General features: G+C 47.0%; 2 protein-coding genes across 2 annotated transcripts; one reads left to right on the forward strand and one right to left on the reverse strand.

Moving 5' to 3' along the window:
• Positions 1–27: 27 nt before the first annotated feature.
• LOC308051378 (large ribosomal subunit protein uL22-like) lies at positions 28–1,732 on the reverse strand (the record flags this gene model as incomplete). Its single annotated transcript, XM_080361775.1, is given in 5 exon segments — positions 28–75; positions 526–717; positions 1,153–1,207; positions 1,209–1,240; positions 1,474–1,732. Coding segments are annotated over 5 exon segments (429 nt in total). The 5' UTR covers positions 1,576–1,732.
• A 9,760-nt stretch (positions 1,733–11,492) lies between these two features.
• Positions 11,493–18,170, forward strand: LOC308051461 (uncharacterized protein; the record flags this gene model as incomplete). Its single annotated transcript, XM_080361899.1, has 5 exons — positions 11,493–11,519; positions 13,756–13,809; positions 15,014–15,394; positions 16,882–16,986; positions 17,829–18,170. The coding sequence occupies 5 exons, from the start codon at positions 11,493–11,495 to the stop codon at positions 17,991–17,993; spliced, it is 732 nt and encodes a 243-aa protein (XP_080218025.1). The 3' UTR covers positions 17,994–18,170.
• Positions 18,171–18,964: the final 794 nt, after the last annotated feature.

The following is an 18,964-nucleotide window of genomic DNA, read 5'->3' on the forward strand; positions in this document are numbered from 1 at the left end:
ATTTATGTACATCGGTGGTGGCAGATTTTACTCCCGCGCCATCAGCTTTTGCTTCTTGAGCTTCTTTTGAGAGATCTGAAAAAAAAAACAAAAAAAACCCCACAGAAATGAGAAAACAGCAACAGTCTGGACCTTCCTAAAACAACTTATGCGAAGTTTGGAGTCAGAATTTGAAAGAAAGACTGAGGATTGTTAGAAATTTCTTCACCTGTTTACAAAATGATCCACTAATCACATTTGCACTTAATTAAGCGTCCTTACAAGCTTACAGACTTAAAATCTCACCCTCACACATCACATCTGGGAGGGGGAACAGAAAACCAACCAATATGACCCCCAAAAAAGTTCCTTTTCTACATTCCCAAGGTTGTATTTACAATATATATAAAGGTTGCTCAGAAATAATTTTTTTTTCATGAGTGTTCCAAAGGTGTCCTAAGATAAGTCATCACAGCAACCCCTCTGTCTCAAAATCACTGAACGTTAAATCCCTGTGATGTTTTGACGGAGGATATGAGCCAGTACCTTTTTCTTTTGAGCAACTTCTTCCTCCGGCTTGGGCACGATCTGCTCCTTCTCGGTGAGGATCATCTCGATGTGGCAGGGGGAGCTCATGTAGGGATTGATCCTCCCATGCGCTCGGTAGGTGCGGTGGCGCATTTTGGGAGCCTTGTTCACCTGGATGTGCTCGATCACCAGAGAATCCACGTCAAGACCCTAGGGTGGGAGGGAAAGATCCAAAAACCTGTGATTTTCCTCTTGGAATCAAACACCTCTGCAGCAGAAATGTTAATAACCACCTCCCCGCGTCACTAAAAACAGCTTAATTTACACCAATGACCCTTCTATGCATCACGGTGGATTTAAAATGACACTGATGGCTCAGAAAGAGAGAATTATTCTTTGATGGTTACTCCAAAATATATTAAATTGTCATCACCGCCATCAAAGTCACCAAAACAGAGTATATTGCAAAGATACAAACTGACCACAAGTCTACAGATTTTTGGGGTTATTTTGTACATTTAAAAGAGACATAAACCTCACTTACAGTGGTTAACCATGCACAAACTCACTGGCCACAAAGAATTATTACTCACACTTGAGCACAAAACAAATTCTTCGCATTCAACACCGTCTACCCCGCCCTACCTTGAGCTCCGTGTTGCTCTCGGCATTTTTCAGCATGTGCAGCAAAAACTCGACGCCACCGGCCCTGCGTCCAGCCCCACTGCTCGGCCTGCAAGAAAAGTAACAGGCTTTTTTTTTTTTTTTTTCCTCTACGCTCCATTAACTTGCTATTAAATCCCTTTTTCAGCAAGCTCGCATGTCAAAATAACTCAATTTCATTAATTACTTGACACTGGGAGTAGCTGCAATGCTTGCACTGGAACTAAGTATTTTTTCTCTCTTTAATTTTATATATAACATGAATGGACTGTTCTCCACACTGTCTCATCATCATTTTTTTACCTGGGCGCATCTCCCGACTCCCCCATTGTAGCGGCAGAAGAGGACGCACTGTTGTTTCAAGGAGATATCCTTCAGGTACTTGCTGGCCTTGCAGATGTGCATGCCCTTGATGTCCTGCGCTGTCTCGCGGGTGTTCTACAAAAAAAAAACCAAAAAAAACCTCAAGCTCAAGGGTGGAGTTAATTCAATTTAGAAAGCTGTTCCCTAGACTGAGGAGCAATACCGAAGGCTGCAGCTAGATAGCAGCTCAGAATGAAGACAGAGAGAGCAAAATCTGACAGAGCTGTCATAGATCTGAAAAAAAGATCCATGGTTATGAATTGCAACTGGTACTGCACCACTATTTATTAAAAAAAATCAAACACTGACTTGTTAAAAGATTACCATGCCATATGAGGGTGGTTTTGGCACAGTGTAATGTGTTGGAAGCATCCAACTCCTGTTGGAGCGCTTGATCAATGGCTGTGTGCGAAGGCCCCGTTGACATCCCTTTTCTGGTGAGGAGGGATATGGCAGGAGAAAACGGTCGGTCTGAATGACAGCTGCGGTGCTTCCATAGCTGTCGCGGTTGAGACGGACAAGCGACATGGACCAAATTCTTTCAAGATGAAAGTAATAGATGCCATTTATTGCTACAAGTGCATTTTTATACAATTCTGCCAGTTCATGTGTCTTTTCACTATTGGTTACAAGTTACAGCACTAACATCTCATTGGTTAAACTTGCTATCATCCATGTTATTCTTCTATTCCCTTCTTTCTCACGGGTATATCTCTCCTCTCTCTGAATACTCCTTTACTCCCATCCTTCACAAGGGTAAATCTTAATATCTCAAGGCTGATCTCTACTCTCATATTTTCTGTCAAGGATTCCACAGACCCGCTGCAGTTTCCCACAATTCCCCCTTTTTTAATTAGTGCTAAAAATGCTGCCCTCATTGTCCACTGCAGGGCACTTTGCAGCAGAGAAATCATGCATGGCAACATTAGTAACACAACCACAACAATCATCAAAATGATCAGTCCTGTTTTCACTACTGATAACAACCATCCTAAAAACCCTCAACCACTAAGCAATTTATTTAACAAATCCCATTAAAATCTTCACACCCATGTCCTTGAGCTAATAACAAAAAACTATCGTGGCCCTACTCTGCTATGTGGCATGTCTTACAGAATCTACATCTAACAAAAGTCCACTTAAAGCCTTTTAAGTTCTGTTAGTTTGCTTTAAGCGTTAGCCAGCATCCTAATTTTCTAAAATATTTAAAGCTTTTAGCTATGCCAACACCAGATACAAGAGATCCTAAAACCCTTAACCTTGATCCCCAAAAATCTACATTATCATTACAAGGTGGATGGATGATGGCAGAGCCGTGGATGTGGTCTACCTTGACTTCAGTAAAGCCTTTGACACAGTCTCCCACAGCATCCTAGTTGCTAAGTTGCAGAGGTGTGGTCTAGACAATAGAGTAGTGAGGTGGGTTACAAACTGGCTTAAGGAGAGAAGCCAGAGAGTGGTAGTCAATGGTGTGGAGTCTAGTTGGAGACCAGTATCTAGTGGAGTACCTCAGGGGTCAGTACTGGGGCCAGTATTATTCAATATATTCATTAACGACTTAGACGAGGGAATAGAGTGTACTATCAGCAAGTTTGCTGATGACACTAAGCTGGGAGGAGTGGCTGACACGCCAGAAGGCTGTGCTGCCATCCAGCGAGACCTAGACAGGCTGGAGAGTTGGGCGGGGAATAACCTAATGAAATTTAACAAGGAAAAGTGTAGAGTCCTGCATCTGGGCAGGAACAACCCCAGGTTCCAGTATAAGTTGGGGAATTACATATTAGAGAGCAGTGTAGGGGAAAGGGACCTGGGGATCCTGGTGGACAACAGGATGACCATGAGCCAGCACTGTGCCCTTGTGGCCAGGAAGGCCAATGGCATCCTGGGATGTATTAGAAGGGGGGTGGTTAGTAGATCGAGAGAGGTCCTCCTTCCCCTCTACTCTGCCCTGGTGAGACCCCATCTGGAATATTGTGTCCAGTTCTGGGCCCCTCAGTTCAAGAAGGACAAGGAACTGCTGGAGAGGGTCCAGCGTAGGGCAACCAAGATGATTAAGGGAGTGGAGCATCTCCCTTATGAGGAAAGGCTGAGGGAGCTGGGTCTCTTTAGTTTGGAGAAGAGGAGACTGAGGGGTGACCTTATTAATGTTTATAAATATATTAAAGGTGAGTGCCATGAGGATGGAGCCAGGCTCTTCTCGTTGGCAAACAATGATAGGACAAGGGGCAATGGGATCAAGCTGGAACACAAGAGGTTCCACTTAAATTTGAGAAAAAACTTCTTCTCAGTAAGGGTAACAGAGCACTGGAACAGGCTGCCCAGGGGGGTTGTGGAGTCTCCTTCTCTGGAGACATTCAAGACCCACCTGGACATGTTCCTGTGCAACCTCACTTAGGCGTTCCTGCTCCAGCAGGGGGATTGGACTAGATGATCTTTTGAGGTCCCTTCCAATCCAGAACATACTGTGATACTGTGATCATCACATTTTGACTCATATACATGCAAAAGCTGTTTTTCTCCTCTTGCTCTTCTGTGATCTATTATCATAGATACATTGGGCATTAAGAGAGTTAATAGTCCCAAAATACACAGTCCTCCAACAGCATTAGAAGGAATTCCTGGTCAGGCTCTATCTCCACAGATCAAGAATAGACCATACAGGAGGTTTTGAGGTCGGTGTTCCCACATTATCAATGACAACCCTTGGATTCTTCTGCGAGGCATTACACCATCGAGTTTCATTTCTATAGTCACCAAGGGTAGCATTAACATTTTGCAGTTTTATCCATTCATGCTTTAGCATATTGTCCTGGCACTTTTCACAAACCAGCTGGATACAAGCGTCCATGGGCACAGATCCCAGCAATTCCAGTTCCTGTGGTTCAATGTCTATTTCCGGGAGACAGTTAATCCAAAGTGCCATGTTAGTATTATTACAGTTTGTTGCAATGCCTCTGCATCGACCACTATTTTGAAACAATTGTGTGATGCTGCTGTAGTCATCAAGGAGGATGCCAACCAAGCATGTGTTGAACAGGTTTTCCGGAGATACCATAGCTAGGCATATGGAGTCCTGGCCAGTCATGTTGGCTAAAGTACTCCACATGTTAGTCTTCGTGCGGGCATCCAAAACACAGCAGCTGCAACAATCATTGTCAGGAAGATAACACAGGTTTCACGTTTTGTGCCAGCAACCATTGCGGCCCTTGATCTGTAAAGACACAAGCAGAACCTCTCCCCCAGGTTATCAATTGATGTGGCCTTTTCCATTGACTAGTGATTTGACCATAACTAATGTAGGTTCTTTCTGATTTAGCATGATTTTGGGTCATACTTGCAAAGTATTTAATCACATACAATGCTTTTGACAATTGGTTTTGTGGTGTTTTCCCTACTTCTCCCCCCTTTTTGTTTTAAAAAAAGAAGAAAACCAAAACAAAAAAACACAGTTCAGAAGCAGATATGTGCATTGAACCTTGACTACGTACTCAGAATCACAAATCAAATTTAGAGGTTCCTCCTTAAAAAGCTCTAAGTAATTTAAAGCTGTGCCAAGTTCTGCTAATTGGGTTGAACCTTCAATAATTTTTTCAGAATGATGCCAATTGTTATCTTCACACCAAACCACTACAGCTTTATGAGACTTCCCAAAACCATCAACAAAAACTTTGCAAGTATGTAGGATCAGACCAAATGCAAGTATGGCCTATGGCCTGATGTTAAAGACTTGCAGGTTCTGCAGCAATTTACATTTTACATTTATGCATGCCAAAAGCTGTGGTGTTAAGAAAACCAGCTAGTGCAATTTATAGAGACATAGATTACAAATAAAAAAAATCAAAATTAAATTTCACGAATGGTACATATATGACAAAAGGATTATGGCATATTGAAACTTAAATTAATTCCCTGTATTTTCTTGAGTAGAGTGACAATTGGTATATAACAGTCAGTATATCAGTTTGCTAGCAATCTCATCATACTGTCCCACAATAGCCACAGGTTGTTTCTATGTTGTAGCCACAAACAGACAAATCTGCAAGTCCAGTCAAATACAGTCAACCTGTAAGGTTGTCATAAATTTATTCCTCAAAGTTTCCAACTCCATTTTGGCTGTCATATTTATTGGATATTGTTTTCCCTTACCAGATCAAAGTCCTGTTTCAGATCAATCAGTGTAGTATTTGGTTTATCAAAACATTGGCTGTTAATACTAGTGGAAATACAGCATTTGAAATTTCCTTGGAGATTTCTCACTTGCAGCAAGCAGATCTGCAGCATCCAAGCAGCTTCTTGTAGGCCATGCAACTAAACAGAAGTCTCAGAAAACGTTATTTGAGCTTACAATTTACTCAACAAATCTTAACCTAAGAAAGGTATAGGAGTTTCTAACAACTATAAGAATTCATGTATTTAAACTTTGTTCCAAATTTGACATTCCATTGGTCTCAAAAAACGGCCTTTCTTTCGTTCTCTCTCATGACCTCAAAAACTAGCATGGTGAATTTACTAAGAAGTCACTTACAACTAAGTACCACAGAATAAGTCTATTAACAAATTTTTGGTTTAATTTTCCAGTTTCATTAGATCTATGGATCCACTGGTGATGCCTTTAAATTTCACCCTCAGACTCCTTCATGCATTATCACAGCTCTCTAGCAGTAACATTGCTTGGGGGAGGGGCGCTGGGGGGAATAAAACTTCCCTCTCGCCCCCATCTGAGATGGCAAGACGTACAGCCCAGTATGAAAACACATCAGGTTGAACTCCACATCAAACCAATCTGGCTCCACTCCACACTCAAATCAGTACCAGTCTGACCCAGAGAAGCACTGAACACCGTGACCCCCCAAAGCTGACCAGTGTGAAAAGACTGACTTCAGCAAGGAGGTAAAATTATGAGCTCTTTTCCCCAGATGTGCCAAAAACTAGGAAACAAGACAGAAGCAAAAATAAACAACACCAACAAACCCTGATTCAAAACGGAAAAACAACACAGTGCCACAACAAAAATGGATGACAATACTTCAGGGGAAAAAAAAAAGGACAGAGCTGGGGGAGTAAAGCCCCCTTTCTCCGCTTAGCAACGGGAAAACAGGTTTTTTTTTCTTTTTTCTCTTCTTACTGCAGTTCAGATATAGTCAAGGTCACGCAGCTGGTACGAGGTGGGAGGCTCTGGTAAACTCCTCAGTTACAATGAGCTGCACATAGGCCTGGAATATTTTGCTGTTTTGTTTTCCCATTTCATTCCAACTACACTTTATATGCAATTTCAAGTAGGTCAAAAATAGTTACATTCCTTAGCTCTATTTACCTTTTACAATTTAGATATGTCAAAAACCAGTATAAACCAGTATAATAAACATAAATCCATTATTCTGTTTTCCTAGATCCAAATCAGTTAATATTCTAGCAATTTTTAAATACAGCCTCTTCCAAATTCACAGCTGTCCTAACATTTTAACAACTTAAATGCTTTTCTAACAATATAAGCAATTACTCTAATGTGTAAGGATGCATCCTAAGGGGGAGCAAGGTGGAATTTTAGCAGTGGAACCGGTTCCCATTTTGTAATTATCTCCCCAAACAAGATTCTTTTGGTACCAAATATGAATATGCAAACTAAAATACTGAGCTCAGATATGAAAACCATATACCAAGCTCAAATATGCAGATAGATCACAGTTACACCAATTTAAGAAAATATCTCAATTTTTTATATTGCACCTTTGGGCCGCTCACTGCTCAGCCAAGTGGAGGTACCTCTGGGTCTCCCTGACAAAAAAAGTCAGTTGCGCGTTGAAACCCAACCGCACCTCCTGAGCCGGACTGGGCAAGGCCTTTTTTTGTTTTGTTTTGTTTTTGTTTCAGTGTCTCATCTGGTGCGCTACAGCTGTTATTCCAAAACCAGGATTCTTTACATGATGTGCATACGGAAAAAACAAATCCAGCACACCGAGATGAGACACAGCCTGTCACAGAGTTGCGCAAATCTGAATGCTGGAATAAAGCTAGCATGCTAGACAAAAAAAAAATAACAGCTACTACACACAAAATTTACCATCACATTCACGCAGTAAAGAACTAAATTACTCATGATCTTCTGTATTATCACAGACGCACATTTTGAGTCAATGAATTCTCATGATTTAACAGACTGTGAACTTATCATACCATATAACAAAGACCTACCAAAATTGCAACATACTTAAACCGATACCCACAAAAAAAACAGGTTAATGAGGAAAGCATCTTGCAGACTTTAACAAGTTTACTGTGACCTGTGTGTTATCAGTTAACTCTCTCTCAGCTTGTTGACGTTCAAATCCTTCCAGCTGTAAAACTGTCTGTAATGATCTAATGATCTCTTGTAGAGATTTATGTTGTCCTGCTCTTCTCACCTTAAAAACAACATTAATTGCAACAAAATTCTATTCTCCAGACACTTTTACCAATCATTTAACATAAACAGCAGCAAACACTGATTTCAATATTTAACAAGATCTTCCTTCCTTATAATTCTGAGTGCTTTCCTAAGTTTTAAAACATCTCCCAATACTGATTTTTAGGAACACAACTGAAAACAATTATTCCTGACCCCATTGTGCAAGTAAAAACCTTGAGAAGGGGGAGGGAGGGGTATAAAACACAGGCTGCTTGCAGCATGACTGGGAAAAATGGGGAGAGAGTTTTATGGTGCACTTAAAAACAACTAGTAAAACAATTAACTCACATTCCTAAGAAGCTGCTTGATTTTCAGAGAGGCAATACAGAGAAACACATAATATGTACTGTAAAACTTGCAGATAGCAAACATTAGCATTCTCTACTGGTAATTTCAACACCAATGCTTCCTTAGCTTGTAAGTTTTCAACCTGCTTATTGATAGCCTCTTGAAGATGGTCAATAAATTGCATGTAATTCTCATTGGGACCCTGATTAACAGTTGCAAATGATTTGGCCGCACTGCTGATCCCAGGCACCCCCATCACAGCTTGATATGTGAGGTCTGTTGACTGGTTCAGGATTTCAGAAAGTTATAGTGCTCGTATAGCGTCTCTTCCAGAAAGGCACAGGGTCCCATGGTTTAACTGTAATCGAAACTGGGGGTAAATCCCAGCTTTTTGGTAAGTTTGTTTTACGTTCTGAAACTCTACCCCCACCCTCAGGAGCAGCGTGGGAGGGAGGCGGGGGCAGGTTGGGGGGACCCAAATCTGTAGAAATTAAGTTATTTGGCTCGGTCTGGCTCACCACGGGGGGGTCCTCCTCACCTAAATCTCCAGGCAAGGGGAGATAGGAAAAAAAAAAATGTCCATTTTCTTCTTCCGCGACTGTGTCGAGGGTTAAGATTGCGGGGTGACAATAAAACCCTGGCAGATGTATTGTTAACCCCCTCTGCCCCCCCCACTTCCCCCTTTTTGCCCCTCCCTCTCCCCCCTTCCACTCAGGAGAGGCGATTGGGAGGAAAAAAGAAGGACAGAGAGAAGAGAGTTGGAAAAAATTAAAGATGTTTTACTAATGCTGCTAATAAGAATAGAGAAAATAATACAAAATATACAAAACCAATCTTGAAAGTCTCAGCAACTGCAGAGCCGGCACCCAAAGTCCTGGATTAGACTCCACAGCCAACCAGAGCTGGATTCAGTCTCTCACTAGGCCTCAGTTCACAGGGACGACTAGCAAGGTCCTCTCCTAATGTCGGCCATAGGGAAAAGGGAAAGAAAGGCCGAGATCCTCGTGATCTCCCATTTTATATGAAGTATTCACGTGAATGGAATGTTATACACAGTTGGTCAGTCGTTTCTCGTCGCCCCTCTAGCGAGATGTCCATCCATGCTTATCAATAAGTTTGCATTCCATTGTTAGGTTTTACCAAAACATGTGTCTGGTTCTCCAGGAAAATGCAGTTAATATGAAGGCTTTAGCTGACAGGAAAAAATTCACTGAAAGAGAAACTTGTTTTTAACAAAACCAGGACAGACTGATAGCGGCGGGGCAGAGGGTTGAACTGTGATTAATGGCGGTGATGCAGACGGCAGAACCGCGGTTGATGGTAGAGGAGAGGTTTGAGCCACGATCGATGACAGCGGAGCAGTTGGCCGGACGCACTGCTCCGACCGGTGCTCCAACTGGTGCTCTGAGGGCCCCCAACGCTGTTTTTTCATGTGAGTCTTTCATAACTTTTAACCGATCTCGGGGCCACACATATGTATATGACTCTTTCATAGTTTTTTTCTGATCTCGGGGCCACACATACGTACGCTCCTCCTTTATTCCTTTTAACTTTCCAAGAAAGTGCCGCGGATCCTTATCCGTGTCAGATAATACGGACTTGGGCGGTTTTAACGAATCTTTAGTAACAGGGGGTGTCGGAGTAGTACTTAATCTTGCTTTTTTCTCCGAATCTGGCCCAGAAGAGCCAGGAAGACCATCCCCCTCGGCCGCCTCTGCCTCTTGCTGTTTTAACTCTTTCAGAGTATCTAATAACAAGCGCCAGGTCGTTAACAGTTCAGTTGCTTCCTTGGACCCTTGGGTAGCACTGTCGAACAGTTTATCCCCCAAGTCCATCCATTGTGACACACTAAATGCTGTCACAGGATTAACCTCTAAACCTTGTGCTTTGCCCCATAGTAACATTTTCCTTAAAGTCAGTTGCGGAAGGCTAACACCCTGCTTCTTCAGAAGCAGCTTCCATGTAGATAAAATAGTACCCTCTTCTTTAGATAAGTTTCCTCCCATGTTCCTGGTAGCTCACCTCCTCCTTAGCGAGGTGTCTTTTGAATCGATCCGGATCTTCGGCAGCTCTCCTTGGATGCTCTTATCAGCTGGACCGGGCTCCGTCTCCACAGCTCTTCGGCTGTTCACAGCTTTCCGCTGTCACCTTGTTAGGCGAGATCCTCTTCAGGCAGGATCACGTCGGGGTCACCACATGTCGCGGTTGAGACGGACAAGCGACATGGACCAAATTCTTTCAAGATGAAAGTAATAGATGCCATTTATTGCTACAAGTGCATTTTTATACAATTCTACCAGTTCATGTGTCTTTTCACTATTGGTTACAAGTTACAGCACTAACATCTCATTGGTTAATTTTTCTATCATCCATCATCCATGTTATTCTTCTATCCCCTTCTCTCTCACGGGTATATCTCTCCTCTCTCTGGATACTCCTTTACTCCCATCCTTCACAAGGGTAAATCTTAATATCTCAAGGCTGATCTCTACTCTCATATTTTCTGTCAAGGATTCCACAGACCCGCTGCAGTTTCCCACACATAGCAGAGTAGAATATCTCTTTTTGTCAGTTTGGGTCAGCTGTCCTGGCTCTGTCCCCTCCCAACCTCTTGCCCACCCCCAGCTCACTGGCCGGTGGGGGTGCTTGGAGAGACAGCCTCTGTGCCGTGGGAGCACTGCTCAGCAGTAGCCAAAGCATCGGTGTGTTCTCAACACCCTTCTAGCTAGAGCTACAAAGCACAGCACTACGAGGGCTGCTGTGGGGAAAGTTACCTCCGTCCCAGCCAGACCCAAACCAAAAGTACATCACAGGGAGACGGCAAACTTCATCTTTCTTTAACAGCTATTAAAAAAGGGAGATGGGCGTGGGAAAGCAGGGCGATCCTTTGTTGCCCTTGAACGCTATGTTACTGAGGCAGAGGCATCTGAGACGCCCACTGGAAGGCGTCTATCATCTCTTCTGTATCCCCAAGCCATCAGGTGAAGTTTGGCGACACCCGAGGGCTTCACCTTTGTTTCATCTTCCCTGGGGAGGAGATGGAAATGATTTACCTGAAGTAGGTGGAATCTGACAGGTGATGTTGCCTTGAAACTGCACTGGTGCAGTGTTTGCTTACTGACTGACCGAGCCAGGTAAGGTCTATTGTTCCGTCTGTGTAAACTCCCTAAGGCATCTAGGAGGTGTTCCCGCTTCTGGGGGCAGGGGGATTGTGAAGAAGCTAGGTATGGCTTATCCATTCAGAGAGACTTGGGTGAGTGATTACCAGAGGTTTTGGAAGTCTGTGGCGCCTGGTGGAACGTTGCGCCTCACCTCGCAGGCAACGTTGCCAATACTTTGCTCCAAACCGGAGAGAGCAAAGGGTTATTAAACAGTGATCCACTGAAGAACTGTAGAATCCTAGAGCAGCCCGGGTGGGAAGGGACCTCAAAAGATCGTCTGGTCCAACCTTTATCTAGCACCCTGTCCAATGGCATCTTGAAAACCTCCAGCGATGGGGACCCTACCATGTCCCTGGGGAGGCTGTTCCAGTGGATGATTGGTCTCACTGGAAAAGAGGAGAGAAGGGGGGGGAAAGAAAAAAAAGAGTCTGTCTTGTATCACCGTGAAACCCCTCTCCTGGTGCAAGTCGTCTGGGCAAGGCAGCTAGGCACCGGACTCACCGCGGGCCAAAGCTGAGCAACTCAGCGACTCAACTGGTGGCGCCCCTGTGAAAACACATTTAAGGAAGGGCAAAACGCTGTCCGGGACAGGTAGTTCCCTGCTGCCCGCGGATCCGGCTGGTGGCTATTTCCCGGAGGAACTTCTTGTCCTGGTTTTGTTAAAAGCAAGACCGGTTCTCTTTTAGTGATCTTTTTTCTTTCAGCTAAGTTCTTCTAGGTGGCTGTACTTTTCTGAGTTTTAGCCTGCATATTTTTCCTAGGATGCTGTACTCGGTGCTGATAAGAGACCAACGGAATGCTGAAGAAGCTCGTGTTTAGATTTATTACCATGGTAGCTAAGAAAGACTGATAAGTTTTCCCACGTTCCGTTGTGCGAGGGGCGTGTTTGAGGAGGGGTGGATGGAACAGGTGACTAGAACTGACCAACGGAAGTATTCCATCCCATAATCGTCATACCCCCTGTCTAAGAGGGTGATCACGAGGGTCAAGCTCTCTTTGACCACGGCTGGCATCTAGAGAGGACCCTGTCTGTCTGCCTGTGATCTACAGGCCTCAGGCCCTGCATCCCTGCAACCAGGTTCCGGTTTGCTGTGAAGTCCCGCCCATGACTTCCAGGGGCCTGGCCTGCACCTGCACCTGCTGGAGCCACCAGCTCCGCACACCCAGCTCCGCCGCTGCTGGAGTGACGCCAGCTCCACATCGAGCGCTTGAGATTGGTTTTGTATATTTTGTATCTATTCTCTATGTATTAGTAGCATTAGTAAAACCCTTTAAAACTTTCCAACTTGAAGTCTCTCTTCCTTTCCCCTTATCTTTTTTATCATCTTTCCGATCTAAAGGAAAGGGGTGGCGTGAAAATGAGGGGATAACAGGGAGCGTCTGCCACGGTTTATTGCCGCCTTGCCTTAAACCTTGACACTTCTTCATCCTGTTTTCTTTCCCCCTGTCCTCTTGAGGAGGGGCAGTGAGAGAGAGCAGCTGGCTGGGCCCCTGGCAGCTGGCCAAGGTCAACCCATCACCAAGCCTAAAAGGCAGATTCCTCTGCGCAGAAGTTGAAGGGGGCTGGTGGTTTAAAGAACAACAGTGACTGGGGTAGGAACAGGACGTTTTGGAGATAAAAAAAGTTGGGAAACGTCTGGAGGGCCTGTCACTTTGAGGGGGGCAAATTTCATGAGAAAAAGCCTTCTTTCTGAGCAATAAGAGGTTCGTGTGAGAAAAAAGGACCCGGTCTCCGTTTTTTCCTCGCTTGGTAATACAAGTGACAAAGACCTGGAGCCCCTGCGCGCAAAGGGATGAAAATGTACGGAGCCCGTCAGATGCTCTTTGCGCGTGCGTTGGAAACCCGGGAACAGCTACAAAGAGGTCATGGAGTAGACTGTGAGCTTGGTTAACTCGGTCTGGCTAAACTCAATTAAAACAGAGCTTTAGAGAAGGCAATGCCCTGAGGATGCGAGGGAGAAAAGGACAATAAGAAAGGCTGAAGATGCAGTTCCTGACCCTTTTGTCAGGAAGGATTAGGACTGAATGTTGATTTGACTGAAGCGCAGGTAGCCATCGGTCTTCTGTAACTGAAATTTCAGCAGCAAAGGAGCCCCAAAGCTGAGAATTGGGCACCAGTGATGCTTCTGATAGCGGCCGGGTGTCACAGGAGAAGAGTCAAGAGATCACTCAGATCTGATCTGGCCTAGTAGTTAGTTTACTCAGGTCTGATCAGTAAATTTAGGTGTGTAAAATATTTAATAAGTACAGCTGGATGCTATTTACGACACTTAAAGTTAGTATGGGATACAAAGATTCTCGCGTAAGCTTACTATACGCATCTTAAAGGTCACAGGCCTGCAAAAACGTGTCGCCTACCAGCCCGTCGCTGCCTGGTGTCAGGTAAGGGATCTCTCAGCCTCAAGGGGAAACCTCGAGAGGCGTCCCTACTCAAGGGGAGATCGCCGCCGCGCAGCCAGCTGCTGCGGAGGGAGAGCTCAAGGGAGCCCGATGGCTGCACGCATTCATAGCATAAAGTGGTTGACTCGTAGTCGGATGTTTCTGCCACGCTCACGCGGGTTCGGCCGCTTATCAGCCCGGTCTCCAGCCAAACGGTTTTGTTGGATTCGGTGCTGGGTTCTCGCTGATAGCCTCACACAATAGGATTAACGTGTCCGGGCTTTGGCTTCTATGGTCACGGATCTACCCTTGAGAAGCTGGGTCTCTTGGGAGCTGATGGCTTCACCTGACCAGGTGGGGCAAGAGGGTCTTTGCCAACAAGCTGGCCAGACTGACAAGGAGGGCTTTAAACTAGACTCAGTGGGGGAAGAGGAGGGAGTTTTGAGCAACAGGGGCTGCTGACGCATTAGGAACCAACAGGGGAACACCTGCGAACCGCCGCAAAGGAATTGGGGCGTGATCCCCAGACTGACAAGGAGGGCTTTAAACTAGACTCAGTGGGGGAAGAGGAGGGAGTTTTGAGCAACAGGGGCTGCTGACGCATTAGGAACCAACAGGGGAACACCTGCGAACCGCCGCAAAGGAATTGGGGCGTGATCCTCCAAAAAGGTGAGAGGGTCGACAGCCCAACTGAAGCGCCTCCATACCAGTGCACGCAGCACAGGTAACGAACAGGAGGAGTTGGAAGCCACTGTGCAGCTGGAAAGCCATGGCCTAATCGCTATCACTGAAACTTGGTGGGATGACTCACGCGACTGGAGCGCAGCAGTCGACGGCTACAAACTGTTCAGAAGGAAGCGGAAGCGGAGGCGGGGGGCGGGGGGGTCGCCCTCTGTGTAAAAAGAAACAGAGAGACATGAAAAAAGGATTGATTCCACAGAGCTGGCTTGGAAAGACACGCGCTTTGGATTTGATTTTCTCCCAGGAGGCATGCAGCTTAGAGACATCTGCAGCTGAAGTGGGGCTTTCAGGGAACAATTTAGAGCAAGCCCTGTTGGTTCTGCGAAATGCTCTGAAAAGTCAAGGCCTGCCCTGCCCTGGCAAAAGCAGTCCTTTGACTGGAGGGAAAAGCAGCACCAAAAAGAGCCGCGAGCACGCTTGGGGTGGACTTGCTGCGGTAATAAACAACAGCGAAGAGTACTTGTAGCTACAGCAGCCTCTTCTGAGACCTCGTTGCCCGCCCACAGGGTCGCAGCACTACGCGTCACAGATCCCTCCGCGGCCCGAGCGCACGCAAACTGCCCGAGCCCCGGTAACACCAGGTCGACGAGGGCGGACCCGCCAAGGGGGGCGGGGACGAGGGCAAACGACAGACGAGACAGCCAATCGAGACGCGGGATCGGCCGGCGGCGATCTGACGGCCCAATGGGAGCCGCGGAGGGCCTGGCCGAGTGGAGGAAGCGACAGCGGGCGTTGTCGTGGCTGCCGAGATTATTGGGGCGCGGGCGGCCTGGCGGCGCCATTACTGTCTTCGGCAAGGTCCCCGGCAAGGCGTTTCCCCGCCAACGTCGTCTACGAGGACGAGAAGGTAGCCGCGGCTTTGCTCTGTGCGCGTTTCTTCTTCGCTTCCCCCTCCTCCCCCCGCGCTCGCAGGCCCCCTGAGCCGAGGGCCCGTTGCGCGCTGCCCGGGAGCGCGGCAGGGCGGGTGGCGGCATTGCTGCGGGTGGGCGGAGGGACGGGCGACGGACGGGGCCTCTCTGGGTTGTGGCGCTCTCTACCGCACCATCCCTAAAACATCGCGCTTCGTCGGTGTCCCGTCCCGTCCCGTCCCCCGGCTGCCGCGGCGCGTACCGGGTTGCTGGTACTGTCCGGTTCGCCTCGGTTTCCAGCCCCCCCCCACCCCCTCGCTCCGTGTCGTGTATGCGCGCGCGCAGAGAAGGGCCTCTGACGGTTACGCGCTGGGTGGCAGCCGCAGACGTTTGCCGCGTGATATCCCTTTGGCACTGCAAGTCGAGCAAAGTTTGCTGCCGAGGGATGGGAGCGGCCCTTCCTCGTGTAGGATGGTAGTCTTGAAACCTTAGGTTAAGCACACGCAGTCAGTGTCCTCGGGGATTCCCGGTGTATGTACGCGAACAGTGAAGGTCCGCGAGGAGTTAGTTCCGCGTAGGAGAAAGGCAGGTCTTGGTGTGCCTCGTAATAGCATTATAGAGATTTTGCAGCTCTGCTGTGCTAGGTTTTGGTTCTGAACCCCCAAACTGGATTATTAAAGCAAAGAAGTACAGCTGCTCTTGTTTTTCTTAAAAACGGGTCATCCTGCAGGCTGCCAAAGCTTCCCAGATCTTGTTTCTGGGGTGAAGTGGGACCACGATAACAGCATGCTTGCAACGTTCACGGGTGCTGGTGCGCCACAGTGTGCTAGTAACTAGAGTGAGCTGCTTAGACTGCGGGGAAAAAGAAAATTGCGGCCGTTACCTACATGATGTTAACTTTCAGTTAGTATCCTGTATAATTTTGTTATTAAAATGCTGAAGGTTAACGGTTAGGGACGTCTTCTGCTTTTGAAGGTAGGGTTTCTGTGCGGCATAGAAGGCGGACTCGCGCTATGCCCTTGCAGGCTTCCTGTGATCATGCTTTTGTTCAGTACTTGAGCTCCCTGTACCGCGGCAAACGAACGGCCGCTGATCTTGCGCTCCGCTAAATTCTTTGCCGATTCAGTTAAGCCGTTTGCCTCCCGCCTCTGTGTGGACCGCATTGAATAGAAAAACTGCTTAGGAAATGATCAACCCAAATTAAACCATACTGGAGGTCGCTAATCTGAAGTACTGGCCCGTCTCGTTGCCCCTGTCACCTTGCGTGCTGAATCCCGCTTCTGGAGGGGGCTCTGTAAATATGTTGTATTTCGAGTACAGCAAGTATTAATATCGCGTGAGAATAAAAAGAAAATCAACGTCTCGGCTTGCGTTTGGGGTCTCGGGTGATCTGCTTCTGTACGAGTCCAGCGGGGCGTATTGATTTGCTTAAGCTATTACCTTTCTCTGAAGCCCGTTACGTTTCAACTGTTTACTCTTCCTCCAGTGCCTTGCGTTCCGCGATCTTTCACCCCAAGCTGCGACGCTTTTCCTAGTCATGCCTAAGGAGCCGATTATCAGGTTATCTGAAGCTGAAGATTCCGGTGACTCTGTAAGTACTGTGGAAGCTTTCTGTACGCTGAAGAGTACCTGTAATTAGTTCCTAATTTTCTGGACTCTTTCCCAGCCCCTCTTTTCCTCTTGATAGGGCACAGGAGGCTATTCTGGGTTTTCTGGCGCTGTAATCTTTTGCCTCTGGCTTGTAATGGAATTGAGCTTTTTGACTAACAGCGGCGATGCGAAGCAATGCTCGTCCCTGGGTATGTACTTCTGGTGCAAAATGCGGGGCTGTTTTGTTTTGGAGTGCGGTCTGATGCCCGTTGTCATGGTTTATAGAGTAAGAGGAGGAGTAGTACTAGTTCTTCTTCTAATATGGAGAAGAGGGCTTGGGGTTTTTGGCAGGTCAGGGGCGAGGAAGGGCAAAGCTGGTTGAGAGGTGCTGGATGCTTCACTTTTAGCTATAAAAGTCGAGTTCAGAGACTCCGTAAAGCCACGCAAAAGGCAGCCTAAAGCTTATTTTGCACCAGAATTGCTTATGTTGCCTGGAGATGTAAGGGGGCTTTAACCCAGAGACAAACTTGGCTTCCGTGGCCGTTTTGTAGTCGGGCAGTGTCTTGCTTGAAACAAATTGCATAGCTGCTTCCCCCCCCTCCCCCATAGTGGTGTGCATAATAGGTCTTTGTAGCTTTGCCTGGCAAATGTCGGTTGGGGGCGGGCGGGCGGGCAGACAGACAGACAGTAATTTGGAGCGCAGTGGTTGAATTGCTAGGAATTGGCATGCTGGTTTCTCTGGGGGGTGGTCCTCTGCTCTCGGTCCTTCCCTTCCTGCCCTCTCCCCTCTTTGTGTGTGGCTTTTTATTTTATTAATTTATGGGTTTGTACTTCCTTCTCCAGCTTCCTGGGCATTTAATGATTGTTGGCAAGAAGCGTGCTGCTCGCCTGGGTCTGACCAACGGATTCCGGATGGTTGTGGATGAAGGGCCCGAGGGTGGGCAGTCTGTCTGTCACGTACGTCTGCCTGTTCGGGGTGGCCGTGAGTTGGGCTGTCCGCCCGGCTAAGATTTGTTTGCACCGCAAGAGTCGCTGGACGGGCACGAACCGCCTCTGAATGGATTTTTGTCTGTTGCCCGTCAGTCTAGCCACTGTTGAAGTCTAATTTTGTGTGACGTGTGTCTGTGGAAGGTACTAAAAGCTTTGAGCAGCAGTTGCACAATAAAAATTAGCATGGGGATATCACCTCTGTCTTGTGCGTCTTACTGAGGGGAAAGAGTTCTGCAGGTTAAAATGGCGTCTCCCCGGAGTGCAAGTATGTGGAACGTTTCAGTCCGTTCACAGCGTTCTGTAGACAGATAATGATTTGCCCAGTCATTTGAAGCGTGGCGCTGGAACCGCTTGGCAGTAGTCTCCCGTGTGTGGCCCGAAGCGAACTCGTAGCTTTTTGGAAGTGGTACGCAAACGTACATAAAGCCGGCGTCGGCTGCTGCTGCAACTTGAGAAGATACCGTACGTGACGCTACAGGCATGCCGTACGAGGGTGGTTTCGGCACAGTGCAATGCGTTGGAAGCATCCAACTCCTATTGGAGCGCTTGATCAATGGCTGTGTGCGAAGGCCCCGTTGACATCCCTTTTCTGGTGAGGAGGGATACGGCAGGAGAAAGCGGTCGGTCTGAATGGCAGCTGCGGTGCTTCCATAGCAGAGTGGAATATCTCTTTTTGTCAGTTTGGGTCAGCTGTCCTGGCTCTGTCCCCTCCCAACCTCTTGCCCACCCCCAGCCCACTGGCCGGTGGGGGTGCTTGGAGAGACAGCCTCTGTGCCGTGGGAGCACTGCTCAGCAGTAGCCAAAGCATCGGTGTGTTCTCAACACCCTTCTAGCTAGAGCTACAAAGCACAGCACTACGAGGGCTGCTGTGGGGAAAGTTACCTCCGTCCCAGCCAGACCCAAACCAAAAGTACATCACAGGGAGACGGCAAACTTCATCTTTCTTTAACAGCTATTGAAAAAGGGAGATGGGCGTGGGAAAGCAGGGC

Source organism: Nesoenas mayeri, assembly GCF_963082525.1.
Source record: "Nesoenas mayeri genome assembly, chromosome: W".
Lineage (NCBI taxonomy): Eukaryota > Metazoa > Chordata > Aves > Columbiformes > Columbidae > Nesoenas > Nesoenas mayeri.